We start from the raw sequence: 21,301 nt of genomic DNA, 5'->3' as shown, positions 1-21,301 counted from the left end.
TTTTGTACGAAAGAAGAGTGGGAAATGGAGGATGTGTGTTGACTACACGAGCCTCAATAAGGCGTGGCAAAAGGATCCGTTTCCTTTTCCGCGCATAGACCAGGTGGTTGACTCGACCTCGGGGGTGCGAAACCCTCTGCTTCCTCGATGCATACTCCGGGTACCATCAAATCACGATGAAAGAGTCCGACCAGCTCGCGACCTCTTTCATCGCTCCCTTTGGATATTACTGCTACGTCACAATGTCGTTCGGTCCGAAGAATGTGGGGGCTACATACCAACACTGTATGCTCAAGTGTTTTGGGGATGTCATCAGGCGGACCGTTGAGGCATACGTAGATGACATCATGGTCAAATCCAAACGGGCTGACCAGCTCGTGGCTGACCTAGACTCTTAGCTCCCTTGTAATGGAGCCCCCCTTGGATTATAAAAGGGAGGATCATTCGCCTAGAAAAGATAAGTCATCAAATCCGATCTCTCGATAGATCTAAACCATGGCTTCCGCTCGAAAGCTTGTAATTCCACAACTCTCACGAGCACCTTGGCTCAAGTAATATATCCGACTGATCCCTGACTGGACGTAGGCCACGATTGCCTGAACCAGTATAAATCTTGAGTCATTGTGTGCTAGGCCATATCCGATCACGACGCGCGATACACACTTCGAGTAGGTTTAGCTGTCGGCCATTTCTGAAACCGACGCTTATACTATTGCTTGTGCATAGGAAAGCCCCAGCTTATCCTTGAACTATTTGAACTACTAGTATAGTCCACCTTAAAGCTTGGTGACATGGACCTGTCCCATTCCTTGGAGATAGTTTGGTTAGATGCAGGTTTCACCGCAGATTTTAACCCTAGCAATGACAGATGAATTGTTAGGAGGCCCGTGCTTCACTCAAGTCTGCCTGTGGAAGTGAATTACCAAGATGAAGGATGGCCCCGAAGACTAGCTATCGTTTCTGTTTTCTGCTTGGTTCGGTTTAGCCCAAGGGGCTTTGTATTGAACCTGGTACTGCAATCCTTCTTGGATTTTGTATCAACTAAACCCATGTTTGACATAAATGCGATGTATGACTGTAGTTATCATCCTCAAATGAGTTTTGTATGTGATAGCGAATGATTCAGGAACTATCACAATAGTACAGGGAGTCAGATTCTCATTTTCAAAAATGCTTGTTCGTTTCACATGTCATGAAACCTATGGCCAAATTGTACCATGGAAACCATACTGTTAGTATCAGCATCCTTCTTGATAGGTACTGGTCCATCTTCTTTCACAGCCTTGCCGGGACGTAACCAGTACACTTTAACTCTGCCAGCCATCTCGTACCCAAGATCCTCAACAATATCTTCAACCACTAAAGGAGACCATCGGTCCTTCTCGCAGAAATCATACCACACAGTTTTTGCATCCACATAATCCTGATTGGTACCACTGCTAATGAAAACTCCACCGTGAAATAGTTGCACACTGAATGAGTCGCTATGATCACCTAGGACATCAAGTAACATATCTAATTCAGAGACATTGTATTTGTGAAGGAAGCTATTAAATAACAGAGCTTGTGTACTTGTGTACGTACTGTAAGAAGGAGCTGGTGTGTTCTGTGGCCGGCGGACGGGAGCCATTATTAGCGAAGGTTGAACTCCCCTCGATCCACACGTTGCCCAGCGTCGTTGTTTTTCTGTCGTTGTATTCTCTCCAATCGCCGCCGCCGCCGCCAACGTAAATTGATTGCTCGATCTTATTCGATCTGTATAATAGAGGACATGGGCTAAGTATATGATGTCTCAAATAGCCGAAATGAGAGGGGACAATTTGCAAAAAAGAACTCCACATTCGATGCCACGTCATCCAAATACGTATGGCTAGAGGGGTAATGACCGTATTGCTATAGTCAAACAACTTTAGTGGCCACGATTTGCACTTTTCAAAATACGATGGCCAAACTGAAACACGTAAACGAGTAAAATGGCTATTCATGCATTTTACTCGTAAATATAAACCAGCAACACTATCTACCAATCCATGCATGCTCTTGCATCGGTTGGTAATTTTGAAGAACATATTTGACAGAAATATATGGATAAATTTGGGGCCCATAAAAATCAAAATTTCATATCATGTTTTATCATATTGTAACACAATAATGTACTTTCTTATCTTTACACCATTGTAACAATTTAACTAGATATGCTTTTCCATCCATATCCATAGGCTTTCCAGTTTGCATCATACATTCGTCATCTGTGTTTGGCACATGTTTAGTTGAAATCTAGCAAAGTCCATGTATGAAAGTAATGAGAATACTAATTTACATGTCAAACAAATACATACATATCGACATACCGTTGTGTGCGTTTCATCAAATTCAAATATCGTTTTGCATCCATGTTTAGGCCACACGTTCCCGCCAAAACCACATCTTCTTCTAGCTACGCTGCTTCTACTGATCGGCTTTCAGGAAGTAGCCGAGCTTCTCCAGCGGGCAGCAAGGATGCTCCGGCGAGAGGACCGGCGCGCCGTTCTCGTCGCGCGGGCGCTCCGGGCTGACGACCCGCTCCATGGCCTTGTCTATGACGAGCGCCCTCAGGTGCTCGGGGCGTGCCATCTGCACGAAGAGCGCGGCCCCCCGAGCCTTCCTCTCCTCCTGCGCCAGCGTCTCGCGGAACCTCTTCCTCGCGGCGATGCGGCGGAGGATCTCTTGGTCGACGACGGGCTCGGGAGGCTCCAGGGCCGGGGGCGCCTGCCCGCTCCTGAGGAGCTTGCGGTAGCGCTCGTCCGTCTCCTGCTGCTTCTTGGCGATCAGGCCGGCGAACCTCTCGACCTTTGCTCGCCTGAGCTCGTCGGTGTCCGCGTCCGGCTGCTGTCGTGGCGCGTGGATCGTCGGGAACGGCGGAACGGCAGGGATCGCGGCGTACGCCGGCCTTGATGTGGACGGGATCGCCATCGGCTTCATCCTCCTCGGGCATGCCGGGGTAATGGCCAACATAGGTGGGGGCGCAGCGACGGTGCCCGTGAAGACCAGCGCTTGTGGAGCCACCTGGGAGGACGGCTGCGGCGGCGCCGAGACGGACACTTGGCATGCGAAGAACACTCCGGTGGTGGTAGCAGGTGGAGCCACCGTTGATGACGAGGGCGCCGTGCCTCATTTGGCTGGTGCTGCTTCAGGAGCGAACACCAAACCGTCGCATTTGTCCGCCGGAGCCACGACAGGCGATGACGGCGACGTGGGCACCACTGCTACGCCGTCCTCCGGCGGCGGGACCCCAGCAGCATTATCATCCTCGGGGGGGCTAAATGGCTCGAACCTCCAGAGGCACCCGCGCACAAGCCCGAGCTCGGACCGGAGCCGAGGCTTCTTCGCGGGGGACGACGACGCTGCCGGCACCGCCGCCGAGTCATCGAGTAGCCCGGCGCTGCGGTCCCGCCGCCGTGCGTCCCGTTCCGCGGCCTCTTCGCGCCGCCCCCGCGAGGCTGATGGTGATGAGCCCGCGGCCTCCCGGTCTTTCCTGCGGTGGCGTCGGCCGCTACTCTCGTCGCGGCGCCGGCGGCAGTGCCTAGGCGGCCGCGCACGGCGGCGCTCAGGAGTAGTCACCATGGCGGGCGGGTGCTGGCAGTGCTTCGATCGGCGCCGGCGGGCTGGTGTTTTGGATGCGAAGTGGTATAGTTTGCCAGGTCGGCGAAGGGACGGAGCAGGACACGAACACGATTTCGTCTCCTGATTATATACGCACGTACGAGTACGACTCCCTACCTGTTTCGCCGGAACCCCGCGGGGAGTCCCAAGTCGGAGGCGGCGCGAAGCGAAAACCGTATCCGGTTCGAGTGTTTAACGGCCACTACACCTGTTCCTTCAGATTATTCTAGGGACGAGGGCACGAGGCAGACCGAGACACTCAGGGGGTCGGGTGATTGGTTCCCTGCATCTCGGCCAGCCAGGCCCGCCGGATGCAGGGAAGCCTTGACCTGGCTCCGCTGGTGCAAAAGCAGCGCTGCAGCCTGGCTCCCGGGGTACAGAAGATTTGCTCGTTTCTCCCGAGCCTGGTTGACATGGACATGGTGCGAGGTGCGAGGTGAGCGCGCAGACAAGGCGAAAAGCAATCGGTTGCGCTAGCTATGCAGGTAACCAAGCATATTCACTGGCGGGCCTGGCTGCGAGAGAGAACGGAAACCAAACGAAGAGCCTCTGCACCTCTAAAGCCTGGCCGGCGGGGGCCTGTATGGCTGGCTGGTACGAGCCAGGCTGCGGCGGGGAGGAAACCAATCGGACCCTCAATCTATGTGTGAAGGACGTCGACAATGTTGCCAGGACTAGTGTTGATATTGGCAATGATATATATATATATATATATATATATATATATATATATACACACACACATACATACATACATAGGAGGTTAGATGATAGGTCATGTGTCGATCCGTGGTTTATGATATGTGAAAAATAATACGTTGATATGAATATGTTTAATTACTTCGCTGGTCTTTGGGGCGTGGTGAAAAGTGAGAAATTGCAAACTTTTCAAACAAAAGAAAATACTGCGGATGGCATTCTATGTAGCATATCATGTTGCATACTTGCATATGCTAAAAAAATTAGGTGCTACTGTGCCCAATCTGATACTTGGAGCAATACAACCTCTGGCTGGCAACAATGGAGACCTTCTCAAGCAGTAAAGATGATCAGGTGGAGATGAGGGGTGCTGAAGTAGATGTCACCGAAGGTGAGCAAGCATATGCACCATATATGCAAAGATTAGTGAGCTAGCATATGCACTATGCTAATAACCTAGTAGGCTCTAGTAATACATTTAAGGTCCCTCTTGAAATGGAGGAAAAACATAGGAATTTTGAAGGATTGAATTCCTATAGGAAATTTTCCTATAGAAACCTTCGAAACAAAGGATTGAACCGTACCAATTCCTTTAAAATTCCTATGGAAATGAGCTCTTCTATAAACACTTGACTTGTTGCAGAATCCGGACTGCATCTGCGCGAGTATGCTCAAATATGCGCCGATTCCTCTCCTTCCAAATGTTACAAGTAGTGTACATCAGGATCGCCGCTTTTGCGCTCCTCATTTTCTTCGGCAGTCCTGCCAGCTCTTGTTGCCACCACGCAGCAACGGAGGAGCTCGAGTCCGGCACCTTGATGAGTCCCTGCGTCCAGAGCGACACCTTGTGCCACACCTCCTTTGCGAAGCAGCAATGCAAGATTAGGTGCTCGGCTGTTTCCTGCTCTTGATCGCAAAAGGAGCAAATAGGATCACACGGTCATTGCCGCTTGCTGAGATTATCCGCGGTGAGGAGGTTGGATTGAACCAGCAACCACGCGAAAAACTTGTGTTTCCCTTCAGCTTCAGCCCGCCATAATCTTGCCAAAAATGTCATAAGATGTACACACTAAAACAAGTATTAAAGAATACACTTTTCTTGGAAAGAGGATAGAAAGTGAAGTACTATGGTCCGAAGGTTGCTTTTTTAGAGTTGTTCGAAACTGTTTCTGATACAAAGCAATGGGCCGCCGTCTCGATTTCCACATCCAAACAAGCTCACTTGAATAGTTACCAGCCCAGAAAAGACTACGGTCCAGCCTGTTTAATTTCCACATCCAAACAAGCTCACCTGAAGGATACATGGGCTACTCATCCCATAAGAAAGACGGCCCCGGCCTGCGCCGCACGCTGCTGCAAGGGACCTGGCTCTGACGCCGCCGACCGCCCACCTTGTCCTGTCCTGTCTCATCCGGGCTCCACTTCCGAGTCCCCCCAAGTTCCAACGCCCACACGAGCACCGCTTCGCTGCGCTTGCCCTTCGTCTTCGATACGCAAGTTCCCATCAAAGATCAGTGCATGTTCGATCTGCCAATGCCGCCGCACTCGCTTGCTTGTCTCGATCTCACCGGCTGATTTCCCCCGTGCTGCGCTGCCGGCTCCGGCGATTGGTTCTGGTGGTCCCCTCTGGAGCGTGCGCGCGGTGGCGGCGGCCATGCGGCGGTGCGGAGGCGGCGCCCCCGGGCGGCGGTAAGTCAACGAGCCATCCCTTCCAATGTCTCCATTAGCCCCATTTGTGCTTTGATCTCGATTTGTATGTGCTCTGGCTTTTGACGCCCCTGTTTCTTGGCGTGGCCCAGACCGTCCGAACAGGAACAACACTGTTCTTCTGCATAGTGTCGGTGTTCCGAAATCCATCCAGAGATACGGGTAGGAGAAGCAGGAGCTTTTTCAGCTAACTATCACCTCCTGTTCCTGCAGGAGCTCTGGCGGTTCCACCTGTTGCTCCGGCGAAATCGATTGGATTACAGACGAGGTGCGGCCACATGAACTTCAGTACTTTGCTGTCCTGAAATGAAATGTAGTTTACACTACACAGTAACTGGAATGAAAGCTGATATGAGTGGATCAAAACCAGAGCTACTTTGTTCAATTTTTAACCCTTCTCCATCAATTCCATCTATAGCTTTTTTTTTCCTCCTGATGTCATTTGTGTCATTCATTTAATCATGTTGTTCATGTTCATGAGCCATGTATTTAATTGTTAATGTAGCGTGGTGAACTCCTAAGGCCTTCTAAACATCTCAATGACGCAGAACATAAAAGGACAGGTAACTGTAGTTTAATCATGGATGGATTGAAATTTTGGTACTTACATTCTTCAAAGCTTGCATTATTTGACTGTTCCATTGAAGATGTCCAGATTTTTCCTTTTCTTGAGCGAGATAGATCAGGTTATCTTTATCAATCACCTGGTCAGATTAAGAGTAGATATTTGCTGGTGAAAGAGCTTTGTCTGCAACCAAGCTAGAGCTTGGCTCCCACAGTTGCATCTATGTGTTAGAAAAGAGCTGTATTGGCTTACCTGGGTTTTGAAGTTCTCTATGCAACCTACTTGTGTGTACAGTGCCAGCATGCCGTGGATTATTACAGGATGGCTGTATTATTAAATATGTAGTTATTATTGAGCTTCTATATTTATTCAGTTGTACTTCATAGTTATGCTTCCAGTGTAATAATATAATATCAACTTTATTGATAATAAATACTCATGTGTCTGATTCTGTTTATGTATTTCTGCATTCCATCAGTCAGATCATAATTCCTCTTCACATATTATTGACTATGTAACACTCCCAGCTGCTCAATTTATCCGTATTCACATGAACTTTGATTCTGTTGTGTAGCTGAGTGCCTGCCCCACAAGAAAGGTAATAAGCTCAAGAGGGTCTGCAGGTGGTCTCAAGAGGAAAGTTATTCAATCATATCAGCTACCTTCATTTTATTGTATTTTCTACTGTTCTGTTTAACTGAGTTTTCAATAAAAATTGAACATGTTTCAGGAAGATGGTAATCTAATTCGAATGGTAAACCTTCACAGCTCAAAAAGTTGGTCAACTGTTGCACGCAGTATACCTGGTCGAAGTCCAAACCAATGTCGAGACAGGTGAAATTTACAGGATAAATACTGTTTAGTTGCTTCACTTTTTTAACCCAATGCAAATGGTTTGGCCTAGCCACTGCTTTTGGTTTATTGATCCTTTCGCAGCCTTGTTCAAGGCATTTGGGCAAACCTGCATGTTGCATTCTCTTAATTTACTTTCAGTAAAGGCAACTACACAGTTGCTTGAGGCAAAAATCTTGCTTTTGACGTCATGACGCATTGCAATGCGAACTTCTGATACAAGCATGCGATTTCACACTTTTCCATGACATTGAATTGCTTCAGAGACACAAAGAACTTGTCTCTATGAAATACTTAAATGTCCAGCACATGATTTATGCTGTTTTGCTACCTGTTCAAGCATGCCTATAACCATATTCAAGTCAGTCTGGTCAAACAATTAAACTACCAAATATAATCTTTGTTGTTTAATTGTTTGGCTTCGTATCCTTCTTCTTTACTTGAAAGTTGACTCCAAACAACATCCATATTATGCCACGACAGCTCTAGAATTAATAGACAGCAGATGAAGTTTCAAAAAATCAATAAAAATATTAACTTTTAGATCATAAATACCTAAGAGACGCATTGATTTGACACCATTACAGCCTTCTATAGCACCATTTAGAAAAATTTTATGTATGTTTTCCTGAGAGCATACTCTTCAAGTCAAAGACGCCTTTTGATGCACTCTTTAGAAACTAAAAATAAATCATCTAATGTATTCATTCAAGTAACCATAGCAAAGCGCCAGCAATAATGCTAGTATGGTTCTATTTTCAGAGGTAATATGTTAAAATGCAGATCTACGAACAATGACTAACTCTTTTATGCCCCCATTGTAACTTGGGAGACGAGCGGGAGTATAATCTATTGCATGGAATATCCCTTTGTGTGCCAAGAGCAAGGATTTTCGAAACCTTGCTGCACTATACACCTTATTACTCATTAGTTACGAATATATAGTTGTAATCAGTAGCTTTCATGGTACCTATATTTTAATCCTTATTCGGATTTCTGTTTTGAAATTCATCTTTCAAATCTTCATGGAGGATGCAGATGGATGTTTTATCTTGACCCTGCTGTGAACAACCAGCCATGGTCAGAACATGAGGACATCAAACTAATCCAAGCTCATAAAATTCATGGAAGCAAATGGTCTAAACTGGCTAAACTTTTTCCTGGGAGGTGAGATCAAGATTTTGAAATAATTTTTTTATGACAATCTCTCATATTCAGTTTGTACCATGCTCCTTGCAAAATAAAAGGTAATAATTTGTACTGTGCTGTTTCTTTATATACTGCCTACCCTACTATTAACCAGACTATAACGTCCACATTCAGTCATTTAACCACTGGTCCAACATAGATAGGGCTTCATTTACGTGACATTTCTTGTTTTCTCTTTTCAGGCATTAAGTTGTGGGTATTTTTTTTTGTTGCCATTCATTTGTCTTTACAAGAATTCAGTGCACTTTTAACCACTTTATCTATGTTGCAAATGGTGATCTTGTGTACCACCAGAACAGGGAAAGCAGTTAAGAATCACTGGCCTAGTCTTATGAGGAAACAAATGAAGTCAGATTTAGTCAGCGGATTGCCTGAGCAATTTCTATATATGCCTAATGATCCATCGGTTACAAAGAATAAAGGCTCCAGTACCATTCAGAGTGATGAAGATTCATCCACAAATATTCATGTTTCATCAGATTTGGCAGTAAGACCAAAATCAGAACAAGGACTTGCAGAAAATGGTAGAAACGAGAGTACTTTGAAAGGGAAAAGTTACGATTCTATGCATGGTAATGGATCTGTTTCTCATTCAGTCAATGTCTCTGAAAAGGTGGACGGGCAGATAGCTACATCTAATTCTTTGAGTTCTATGGATCAGAAGGCCACTTCTGCCACCGCGAGTTTTCCTGGGTCCCTGCCAAAAGAGGAATCAACAAATTTTCTGGAAGTTACACCTAACAGAGGGTTATCTACAATGTATAATCACCTATCTAATGATTATTTTGATGGCATGTGCAGTAGTGCTGATCCAGAGTCACAGGGGCTACATCTGTCAAGTATAGCAGATCTTCTTGACATGCCATATTGCAAGAGCTTGATGATTGTTTCACCTGATTCTCCAAATCACGGAAATTACACAGATGGAATGTGATATTTACTTCAAAGTTCTCCAGTGACTGCACCTGCACTAGCTGTAGAATAAGCAACAGTCTCTGCTCCTTAGCCTTAAAATTCTTGTAACATGTCTTCAACTAACAAATTGGTCCTTGTACCTGTAAATCCTCTTCTTCTTTAGTTGCAGAAAGCTGGTCTTTGTGTCAGAGACTCAGAAAGAAGCAAGGATTTAATTCTTGTAGTTGCTCTTAGAAAATTTAGCTGTGCTAATGCACCACGCTGCGTGGAGTCGTGCCCCCTCTTTTATCTTGCAGCTAAGGACCAAGTACTCGTTTGTTTCTACCAGAAAATTCTTGCATCACGCTTCCTCAGCAGTACCACCTAGCAAACAAGCATGAGGACTGATCTTAAGGTTCTTAGCGCGGAGTGCCTTGTGAAGTTCACAACTCGGGAGCACAAAAGAAGGAACCATCGTAGTACCACAAACAAACGGAACACAACGTGTACAAAACACTTCGCAGACTGACTCTAGAAGCCGACAAGAGTCGTTGGACTTGGACCCAGTCGACCGACCGGCGGCCTGCGGCTCTCTCTCCCGAGAAACCTTAACATTTGATAATTAAATCCGCACGTCTCATTATTTTTAACACCTAATTCGCAAGCCTTTTAAAAATAAATGTCGAGCCGCCTGCCTGCGACTGCGCCATCGGTAGTTGTGGTTCTGCAATATAGAGAAGAACGGCGGCGGATGTAAGCTGGACACCGGTGCAAGGACGGCGGTAGGAGCGGAAGGGGCAGCAGAGGCCGATGGGGGACGGCGGAAGAGTGAGCAGAGGAGGCCGGTGATTGAGAACGAGAAGAAGAAGAGACTCGAGCGAGAGAGGCAGCGGTTAAACCAATTGGATTCTCCAATCAGTACAGATGGATAAGAATGGGTAAATGTAAATCAAAAATGAAAAATAAAATCGAGAAATTAAGGAAAGGAGAAGAAATCTTCCGAATCGAAAGGCGTTAGCTCTCTGTCGGTCTCGCGGAATGAATAGATGATGCAATTCGTCAGCCAGTCAACCCTGGACACAGCCAAGTCACCCGAGTCAGTCAAGAAAGCTACTGCTTGAACTTTGACTGACAATGATATGTTGTCTATTCAGTTAGGTAAAATAAAAGTTGCATGGGTAGATTTTTCATCAAAGGCATTTTGAGAATAACGCATATCTAAATCCACTGTGCCATGTTATAAAAAAAAAGAGCTAGTATAAGAATTGGTAGCCATAGCGCCCACTCACTGAATAACAAAACCCAATGAAGCCATAGCCGTGGACACCAACTGATAAAGTACCCCAAATCCTGGAGAGAAAAAAGTATCAATTTTTTTCCCTTGCTCGAGCTGGTGAAGATCAGCAGGAGGCAGGGGGAGGGAAAGAGGCCGAGATACAAGAAGGTTCGATCAGATGGCCATGGTGTACAGGAGGTACTGTCCCCATGCCCTCAACTGCTTCTTGCTGCTAGTACCACTCCTCTTGTCCTGCTTGTTACACGATGAGTTGGTGGCTGCCGTGGATGTGCCGCCTTCTCTACCACTTGACGAGGCGCAGGAGGCCATCATGATGGATCTCTCAAGCGTTGTGGGTGGCGGGTGGAGCTCCAACACAAATTTCTGCACCTGGACTGGAGTTGCCTGCTCGCGCTCTGGGTCTAGTTCTTCCTTGGTGGTGACCAACATCACCCTCTCCAACTACGGGATATCCGACCCAGCCGTCTTCTCCTCCTTATGCCGTCTTGACACCTTGTTGTCCCTTGATCTCTCAAGAAATAACTTCACCAATTTGGGGGACAAATTCTCCACCACTTCTTGCCGCATGAAGGAAGGATTGCTGTCACTTAATCTGAGTAGCAACCAGTTATCTGTCAAGCTCAGTGATTTTTTAGGTCTCCCACAGTTGGAGGTTCTTGATTTGTCCTTAAATCTTTTTACTGATGGAAATTTAAGACCAGACTTGGTGGGTTCTTGTCCCAAATTGAGGAGCTGGAATCTCACTGGGAATCCTGATCTAATAGATCATACAGGAAATAAGAATCACCCTCATAAGAGAAGGGCAGATGGTGTCGTTGTAGTCATCATCTTTGGTGCCGCCGCCGGTGCTCTTGTTGGATTATGCTTCCTTCTTGTTTTTGCTACGGCCTGTTTTCCAAAGAGAACATATCGTGCAGAAACAGAAAGTGGAAGGATGCCAACTGGGGAGGATGATTCCCAAATCACTAATGGTCGATGCCTCATGACAATGAACTGCCTCCGCGCCTCTGCAATCATGTCCATGGAAGAGAAGCCGCAGGATGAGTGGCGAATCACAGCTTTCCAAGCTCTGAACTTTGATGCTGCGGACCTGCGGCGGGGGCTAACTGAATTGAACCTCGTCGGCAGCGGCGGCTCAGGGCACGTTTACCGCGTCACCTACAGCAACCGGCACGACAGCAGCACAGGGGTGGTGGCCGTGAAGGTGATACGGAGCGATGGATCGTCGCCGGACGAGAGGCTGGAGCTCGAGTTCGAGTCCGAAGCTAGCATCCTGTGCAACGTCCGGCACAGCAACATCGTCAGGCTGCTGTGCTGCCTCTCCGGCTCGGAGTGCAAGCTCCTCGTCTACGACTACATGGACAACGGCAGCCTGGACAGGTGGCTCCACGGCGACTACGTCCTCCGCACGGCGCACCCGGCGGCGACGGCGCGGCCCGTGCTGCGGCGCGTGCCGCTGGACTGGCCGACGAGGCTCATCGCGGCCGTCGGGGCCGCGCAGGGGCTGTGCCACATGCACCACGGCTGCTCGCCGCCCATCATCCACCGGGACGTCAAGACCAGCAACATCCTGCTGGACTCGGAGTTCCGGGCCAAGGTCGCCGACTTCGGGCTGGCCAGGATGCTGGAGAAGGCAGGGGAGCCCAACACCATGTCCTGGGTAGTCGGCTCATTCGGCTACATGGCTCCGGGTAAGGATCCCCTCTTGGTTCTTGTTCCAGTGGATTTCACTCTCATCTTGTCGGATTATGTACAGTAAAGGCTTGTTCGATTAATCCCCTTCGTAAGGCTTTGTTTGGCAATTGTGGTTTACAAACCTAGGGAGAATCAAACCACAAGGGGATTGGGTGATCCCCTCCCCTCCACCCAATCCCCACTCACCCAGATCTGCTATTGTTTTTAGAATTTGGCAACAAGGGAGTTTTGAGCTGCTAGGGTCCATTGAACGCACGCACCAAGTCGCGTGCTGTTAATGAATCACGGCGTTCTGCAGGTGATTCGTGTGGTTTTGGGGGACCGTACATGAATAACTTTGTGCATAGATGATAGGATCGTAGATAGGGAAAAGAGACATAGAGTTTAACGTGGAAAAAAACTCCCCCAATGTGGAGGAGAAAAAAAACCACGGGAAAACAGATCTATTATACGGTGTGTTGTACAGGGTAAAGGGGGTCTATTTATATAGGCAAAGAAGATAGAGATAGGGTCATATCCTCATATCCAACAAATCTCCCCTTGATGCTAAATCTATAAATCTGTTTCCCCAAACACCACTAGGGTGCTAAGCTCCACGAACACCTACCAAGTCAAGACAATGCTTGAACTTGGTATTAGATAATGGCTTTGTAAGCATGTCTGCAGGATTTTCATTTGTATGTATCTTGTTCATTTTAATCTTGCCTTCAGCAACAGTATCACGAATGAAGTGGCACTTGATATCAATATGCTTGGTCTTGAATTGATACATGTCATTCTTGGTCAGACAAATAGCACTATGACTATCACAATAAACCTTAATGACATCCTGAGGAACACCAAGTTCAGAAATAAGAGCCTCGCATCCAAATAGCTTCTTTAACCCCTTCAGTAGCTGAGACATATTCTGCTTCAGTAGTGGAAAGAACAGTAACAGACTGAAGTGAAGCCCTCCAACTCACTGCAGAACTGCATAATGAAAAAACATAACCAGATATGGAGCGTCTCTTATCAAGATCACCAGCAAAGTCAGAATCAACAAATCACTCAACAAATCCCATAACATCAATTTTCTTCACTCAATTCTTATCAAACAATAATCCAAAATGAGAAGTACCTTTCAAGTAGCGAAGAATCCACTTTACTGCATTCCAATGTTCTTTACCAGGATTGTGCATAAATCTGCTAACCACACTAACAGCATGAGCCAAATCGGGTCTTGTACAGATCATAGCATACATGAGATTCCCAACAGCATTAGAATACGGTATGTGAGCCATGTACTCTTTCTCATCTTCAGTAACAGGACATTGCCTTGATGACAATTTAAAATGTGAAGCAAATGGTGTAGCAACAGATTTGCAATTACTGAGATTATACTTTTCAAGAACTTTCTCAATATAACTTTTCTGAGATAGAAAAAGAGTACCAGCATGACGATCACGCTGAATTTCCATCCCAAGAATCTTCTTTGCTGATCCAAGATCTTTCATATCAACTTCATGACTAAGTTGAGCCTTCAATTTGTCAATCAATGACTTGTCATGAGAAGCAATCAACGTATCATCAACATAAAGCAGTAGATACATAAAAGATCCATTAGGGAACTACTTCAAATAAATACAATGATCATAATTGCTTTGAGAATAACCATGTGCAAGCATGAACGAGTCAAACCTCTTATACCACTGCCTAGGAGCTTGTTTCAAACCATAAAGAGATTTTTGCAAATGACAAACTAAATGCTCTTGACCAGGAGCAGAAAAACCCTCAGGTTGTGTCATATAAATCTCCTCATCTAAATCTCCATGAAGAAATGCAGTTTTAACATCAAGTTGCTGTAACTCCAAATCAAATAAAGCAACAATAGCAAGCATAAATCGAATAGAAGTGTGACGAACAACAGGAGAGAACACCTCATTGAAATCAATACCTTCCATTTGTTCAAAACCTTTCACAACTAAATGGGCTTTAAATCTTGCAGGTTCAACTCCAGATATACCTTCCTTCTTCTTATAAATCCACTTGCACTTTAAAGGCTTTTTACCTGCAAGAAGCTCAACCAATTTCCATGTAGAATTCTTTTGAAGACTCTCAAATTCATCATTCATAGCAACTAACCACTTGGATGAATTGTCACATGAGATAGCTTCCGAATAAGAAGAAGGTTCAAATGCAACATTAGTTTCTTGAGCAGCAATGAGAGCATAATGAGCCATACTATCAGTGTCACGGTATCGATGTGGCAAAACAATATTCCTTCTAGGTCTATCTTGAGCAATAGAGTAATTGTTGCTAACAGGAGGTATAGAAACTAAAACTGACTGTGTAATAGGAGTAACAGAATCAATATTAACAGGTACATCTACCTCAAGATTCTCATCAGTAGTTTTAGGCATAGATGTGGATGAGGAACCACTATCAGAAACACCTCCAGAGGAAGAAAATATGCTTTCATCAAAAGTAACATCACGACTGACAATCACCTTCTTAGAATCAGCACACAATAAACGATATCGTTTGACACCAGAACCATAGCCAATAAAAATGCATTTTTGAGCTCTAGGCACTAGCTTCCCATTGTTAACATGAGCATAAGTAGGACAACCAAAGATTCTAAGATTAGAATAATCAACTGGTTTACCTGTCCATACCTCTTCTGGAATCTTGAAATCAATAGCTGAATTGGGAGAGCGATTAATCAAATAGCAGGCGGCAGAAGCAGCTTCCGCCCACAAACCATGCTTATCCCATAAACCAGCATTAGAAAGCATACAACGAACATGCTCAGAATAGTGCGGTTCATCCTTTCAGCAACACCATTCTGCTGGGGAGTAACTGGAACAGTCTTGTGTCTAGCAATACCATGATCAGCACAAAGAGAATTAAACTCACTATTGCAAAATTCTAATCCATTGTCGGTTCTCAATTTCTTAATTTTTCTGCCAGTTTGATTTTCCAATAAAGCCTTCCATTGCTTGAATGCAGTAAGAGCATCATTTTTATGCTTCAGAAAATAAACCCAAACTTTGCGTGAGAAATCATCAATAAAAGTGATCATATAATCACAACCTCCAATGGAAGAATGAGGAGCCCGACCCCAAAGATCAGAATGAATATAATCAAGAATACATTTAGTGCAGTGAGTAGATAAGAGAAACTGACTCTCTTCTGTTTGCCAAATACACAATGTTCATAAAATTCTAATTTACTAATATCATTTAAATAACCTCTCTTGTGCAAGAGATGCATACCTTTTTCACTCATATGTCCCAAGCGCATATGCCAAAGCTTGGTATTTGAAGTGTTGGATGCAATAGAAACAGCTGCATTACCTGTAACTGTGAAACCTTGCAAGTAATAGAGATTATTAAAACGTTCGGCCTTTAAAACAACATGGTTGCCTTGAGAAACCTTAAGAACACCATTATCAGCAGAAAATTTGAATCCTATTGCTTCTAAGGTGCCCAAAGAAATAAGATTCCTCTTCATCTTAGGAACATAGCGAACATTAGTAAGGGTCTTGAATGTGCCATCATGAACTTTAATCTGAATAGAACCGATTCTAGAAATTTCAAGTGGAGATTCATCACCAATAATAACATCACCATTATGAACATGAGAATAATCAGAAAACCACTCTCGATGTGAGCAAATGTGAAAAGGAGCAAGCTGAATCAAGAACCCAAGACATACGCTTTTCATCATTAGAAGTGATCATAAGAGCTTCTCCACCATCACTATTTTCAACAATACTAGCCTCAGCAGATGATTTATCAGCTTCCTTTTTCTTCTATCTTTCTTCCTTATTTTTTCAACTTAGGACACTGGGAGATCACATGATTATCAGCTTTGCAATTGACTTAGACCTTGATTTAGGTTTATTAGAACTGCCCGCTTGTTGAGTTCTACCTCGAACAATAAAACCTTCACCCTTAGACTCAGAATGAGAATCAACATCAAATTTTTCCTTGGACAACAAATTTGACTTAACATTCTCAAAAGTCAGTGAAGTATGATTTCCATAAAGCATAATTTCCTTAAAATGCTTAAAAGAAGTGGGCAACGAGACTACCAACAAAATTGCCTTATCTTCATCATCTATCTTCGCATCCAGACTCTCAAGGTCGACACAAATAGAATTAAATTTATTGAGATGCGATTGAATAGATATACCTTCTGCCATACGAATAGTATAAAGACGCTCTTTGAGACGGAGCTTATTAGCAAGACTCTTGGTCATATATAGCTCCTCCTCCAATTTCTTCCACAATTCTGCTGCAGATTTTGTATTCGTTACTTCACGCAAAGGCGGACAAAGCTTTTTCATCAAGATCCTCCCATTTATCATCAGCCATATCAGCAGGTCGTGGTCGCAACGCCTTTCGCACACATAACTGAGTAAGAACAGCCTTCATCTAAATCTGCCAAATAGCAAAACTGATTTTGCCATCAAACTTCGGAATATCAATTTTAGTCGACATTAATAATCTGAAATAAAAATCCCAAGTGAAATAGAAATCCGCGTGTAATCTGATGAGTGCAACCAGCAAAAGGAATAAATCTATTTTAACTCCAAGAAACACACCAAAGCTGCTCCTTGATCCCCGTGCAGCAACACGCGCTTTCTGGACTCTTGAGGACGAACGGACAGGAGCAACACGCGTGGCGCAGCAGATCGTTGGAGAGGAGACAGGTCGATGCACACGAAGATTCGCTGGAAACAGACCGCGGCGCGATCGTCGAACGAAAAACCGGCGGCGGCGGCTTCCACAGTGATGAAGCGTCAGCCAAGATGGAGACGGATGAAGCGACGCCGAGCAGATGAACTGGCGGCCAGTGGAGATCTGTTGGGATGAATAACCGGCGGCGGCACCGGGAATAGAAAACTTTGTGTCTAACCCTAGCTCTGATACTAATTGTTAGGATCGTAGATGGGAAAAAGAGACATAGAGTTTAACGTGAAAAAAACACCCCCAATGTGGAGGAGAAAAAAACCCATGGGAAAACAGATCTATTATATGGTGTGTTGTACAGGGTACAAGGAGGCCTATTTATATAGGCAAAGAAGATAGAGATAGGGTCGTATCCTCGTATTCAACAATAGAAATATGATAATCACGGCTGCTAGAGCGGACTGTACATGAATAACAAACAGCAGTAGTAGCAATTCAGTTGATGATAACTTGGTTCCCAAACTGGACAACAATCTCTACAGAAAATAATAATAGCAGTTGTAATCTCTCCAAAGCACATGAATACAGAAAACCAAGTTCTTCATAGCACATGTTGTGCATTGAAATATGAATAAAAAAACAAGTTCCCCAAAGCATTTTGCAATACTATGATAATTAGTGCCAAATTTCTGACATCTCCAGCCAAGATAACACCATCCCCATGAGGAACAAGTGTCAAACAACTTGACTGCTCCTCCTCTGCAAAGTCCAAGATCACAACGAATTAAAAGAAATATGTCAGTGCTTTTTTAAGTAGTATCTGACTCCCATCATAAATGAAAATAGGTTACACTGTAATAGGTTACACTGTAGTTTCAGTCTGGATTTAATTATATAGCCAATGGTGAAACTATCCTTGTTAATCAAACTGTAATCAGGTACCCTACACGCTACAGAAAAGAGAATAAAAAAATGGGCAGGTACGTCAAGACTAGCAAATGAGGATCTCAGAATGTTTGAAGAGACAGGCATCACACTGCCGGGATAAGCTCCCCCGCTCGGCCCAATTCCCCGTTCCCAAACGAGGCCTAGGGGGATTGAGGAGAATTTCAACTTGTTGGAGATTTTAACTTGGATGGTAGTATTGTAGCGTGGTAAAGTTGTAAGTATTGGCAGACCTAATATTTATGGTTTTACTGTTTAATATCTGCAGAGTATGCTTACACGAGGAAGGTGAATGAGAAGGTGGATGTCTTTGGCTTCGGTGTCGTGCTGTTGGAGCTCACGACCGGCAAGAAGGCCAACGATGGTGGCGAGCACGGTTCCCTGGCAGAATGGGCAGGGTACCACTACCGATCGGGGAGCATCCTTGATGCTACAGACATCTGCATCAGATACGCAGGGTACACTGATGAGATCGAGACCGTGTTCAGGCTAGGCGTGAGATGCACGGGCAGCTCGCCGCTGTCACGGCCTACCATGAAAGACGTGCTGCACATTCTGCTCAGATGCAGCGAGCAGACGCTCCGGAAAAGCAGACTGGAGTGTAGCATGGAGTACGAGGCAGCTCCACATTCTTGCTGCCATAGCGACTAGCGAGGCAGTTATGCGAAACATTCAAGCAGAAGAGTGGCTTTTATTACATTGTCTGAACTCTCAAGAACTAATAACATTACATCGCCAATAGGACAGCAATGAAGGAACGGTTCATGCTTACACACACACACACGACGAGACTAAAATGCAACCAGATGCATTCTCTGTACAAAATGCATCCACCCTACAGTTGCAACCGAGATACTACACTGATTGCAACCGGGAGAATAGACTAATTACAACTAGATGAATTGATTGCAACTGAGCACGAACCAGTTGCAACTCAAACCGACCTAGTTGCAACTGGACGCAAACCAGTTGCAACTCAGACCGATCTGGTTGCAACTGGACGCGAACCGGTTGCAACTCAGACCAATCCGGTTGCAACCGGACACGAACCGGTTGCAACTCAAACCGACCCGGTTGCAACTGGACACAATCCAGTTACAACTAGAACTGTCACAGTTGCAACTAAGAGGATGAGTGCATTCTCTAAAAAAATGCACCTAGGTGTATTATAACAAAGCAATATATATATATAGAGGATGAGTTTTATCTACACTCGCTTGTAGCTACTCTCACTATCAGTATACCACCGTGCGTATACTATATACTTATTTATCACTTTGAATATGTTCATATACTAATTCTAAGATACTTCAAAAGAATATGTACAAAAAATTTTCAAAAGCATCCCTATTTTTTAAATATATTATGATTATACATTAGTACTAGTATATAAAAATAAGTGTATCCATATACTCCATGTATGGTCACATACTTAAAGTATATACCACCACAGATGGTCTAGTATGACCACATGCAACTCGTACATACCGTTCGTTGGATCAGATACGCCCTTGTAGTCGGTCGAAACCCACCGGCGAGCAGCGATAGGAAACACGAGGAGCCGGGAGGCTCCCGGGACTGCTGGTGGGCCCCGGTCCCTCGGTCAACGGCCCGAGATCCGGCACACGTCCTGGCGTCTGGGTTGCTAGGCGTGCCACTTGACCTTATACCTGATCAGAAAGGTGTTATATGTTAGTTTCCTGCATGCACATACACGTATAAATATTAATCCGAGCCGTGATCGGCTCATCGGGTGATTCCCTATATCGGCTATAAAGAGCCGATTGTATTCAGTACCAGATCGGATCTATAAACAAGGCAAATATATCCGATGGTAACATAAATTTTGCTCTATAACCATTAAGCTAATTCAATCTATGATGGTTAAAGCTTTCACTGTATAACCGGAACATCCTACACGTAATTGAGCCTAATAGATATGGAAGGTAATGAAACAACAACCTAAACAGAGGCCTAAAAACCAACTGAAAGCCGATTCTCAGAACAATCCCTTTTTAAGCTGTCATAAAGCGCCAAACATACTGCCGGAACATTCAACCCGTTTGAAGGGCCTAATCACGCAGATATTAAACTAAATCTTTGATAAACAAAGACTAACCATAACAGATTGGATCTACTAAAGAAAAATAGGGCAAGATGCTACCCTCACACCCGAGATCGGGCACAATGACAACTGAACGTCTACAGGTAACAAACAATGCATGATTAAAGTATGGAAAAGCCGAGGCTGCTCTATAAACGTTAAGATAACTAGTGCTACTCGCTATCAACAATGCTTCAGAACGAGAAACATAGAAAGGTGGATAAGTAGGGACGATGCTGCCCCGATCACGCGGGGCATGATCGGGGCTGCACGGCACTTACCCGAGAAACCCTAGAATAGGGATGGTGATGCGCCGAGAATTGTTGGTGAATGATTGATTGATTCCCTTATTCATAATCCAGGGTATATATTTATAGTCCGGAGACTTGCCTTCCCTAACCAATCCTAACTAAACACGACACGAATCTTGGCTATCTCTATATGAACTATTTAAACACACATGCCTATCTAGATACATGGCCAACCTTGGCCTCAAACACCCGCACAGGGGCCGATTCGTAAGCCCATTGTGATTACCTTTCGAGCCCATCTTGCTTCTCGGCCCACCTTTCTGGCCCGCCTGAGTTATGGCGATAACAGCCCTACATCATGAAATGCACACGTAGGAGTAGCTGCAAACGCGTGTAGAATGGATTTTTCATATATATATATATGTGTGTGTATATATATGTATATATATATGTATATATATATGTATATATATATATATATGCCTATTTTTTCGCTTTGCCCCGGGCCACCGAGATATCAGGGCCAGCTCTGTTAAGTAGACCATATTGTTCATCTCCAGCCACTTAACCACTGGCCAGGTAAAGATAAGGCTTCATTATGTGACAATTCTAGTTTTTTCTTTTCAGACTTTTAAGTTATGGCTGTTTTTGTATTTTCTGTTGCTACTCATTTCATTTTGTTGTGTATCTCCACAACAGGGAAAGCAACGAACACTGGTCTACACTTATGAGGAACAAATAAGTCATATTTAGTCAGAGGATTGC

General features: G+C 44.7%; 2 protein-coding genes across 4 annotated transcripts; both read left to right on the top strand.

Annotated features, from left to right (window-relative positions):
• The first annotated feature begins 5,677 nt into the window (after window positions 1-5,677).
• On the top strand, window positions 5,678-9,812 carry LOC112903194 (transcription factor MYB3R-3-like). 3 transcript variants are annotated; one of them, XM_025972426.1, is made up of 7 exons: window positions 5,678-6,030; window positions 6,262-6,316; window positions 6,554-6,611; window positions 7,188-7,211; window positions 7,344-7,447; window positions 8,504-8,632; window positions 8,969-9,812. In XM_025972426.1, exons 3-7 carry the CDS (start codon window positions 6,588-6,590, stop codon window positions 9,606-9,608), a joined length of 921 nt encoding a protein of 306 aa, XP_025828211.1. In that variant the 5' UTR covers window positions 5,678-6,030; window positions 6,262-6,316; window positions 6,554-6,587; the 3' UTR covers window positions 9,609-9,812. The 3 variants fall into 3 exon arrangements, with proteins under 3 accessions (XP_025828211.1, XP_025828202.1, XP_025828219.1); XM_025972417.1 differs by having other exon boundaries at window positions 7,188-7,253; window positions 7,348-7,447; XM_025972434.1 differs by lacking the exons at window positions 5,678-6,030; window positions 6,262-6,316 and having other exon boundaries at window positions 6,327-6,611.
• Window positions 9,813-10,853: 1,041 nt separating this feature from the next.
• Window positions 10,854-18,949, top strand: LOC112900847 (LRR receptor-like serine/threonine-protein kinase HSL2). The gene is made up of 2 exons (XM_025969640.1): window positions 10,854-12,556; window positions 18,450-18,949. The coding sequence occupies exons 1-2, from the start codon at window positions 11,023-11,025 to the stop codon at window positions 18,830-18,832; spliced, it is 1,917 nt and encodes a 638-aa protein (XP_025825425.1). The 5' UTR covers window positions 10,854-11,022; the 3' UTR covers window positions 18,833-18,949.
• Window positions 18,950-21,301: the final 2,352 nt, after the last annotated feature.

This window comes from Panicum hallii, chromosome 1, assembly GCF_002211085.1.
Source record: "Panicum hallii strain FIL2 chromosome 1, PHallii_v3.1, whole genome shotgun sequence".
Taxonomy (NCBI): domain Eukaryota; kingdom Viridiplantae; phylum Streptophyta; class Magnoliopsida; order Poales; family Poaceae; genus Panicum; species Panicum hallii.
Note: the sequence above shows the minus strand (reverse complement) of the source record. Positions and strands in the feature narration are given on the sequence as shown.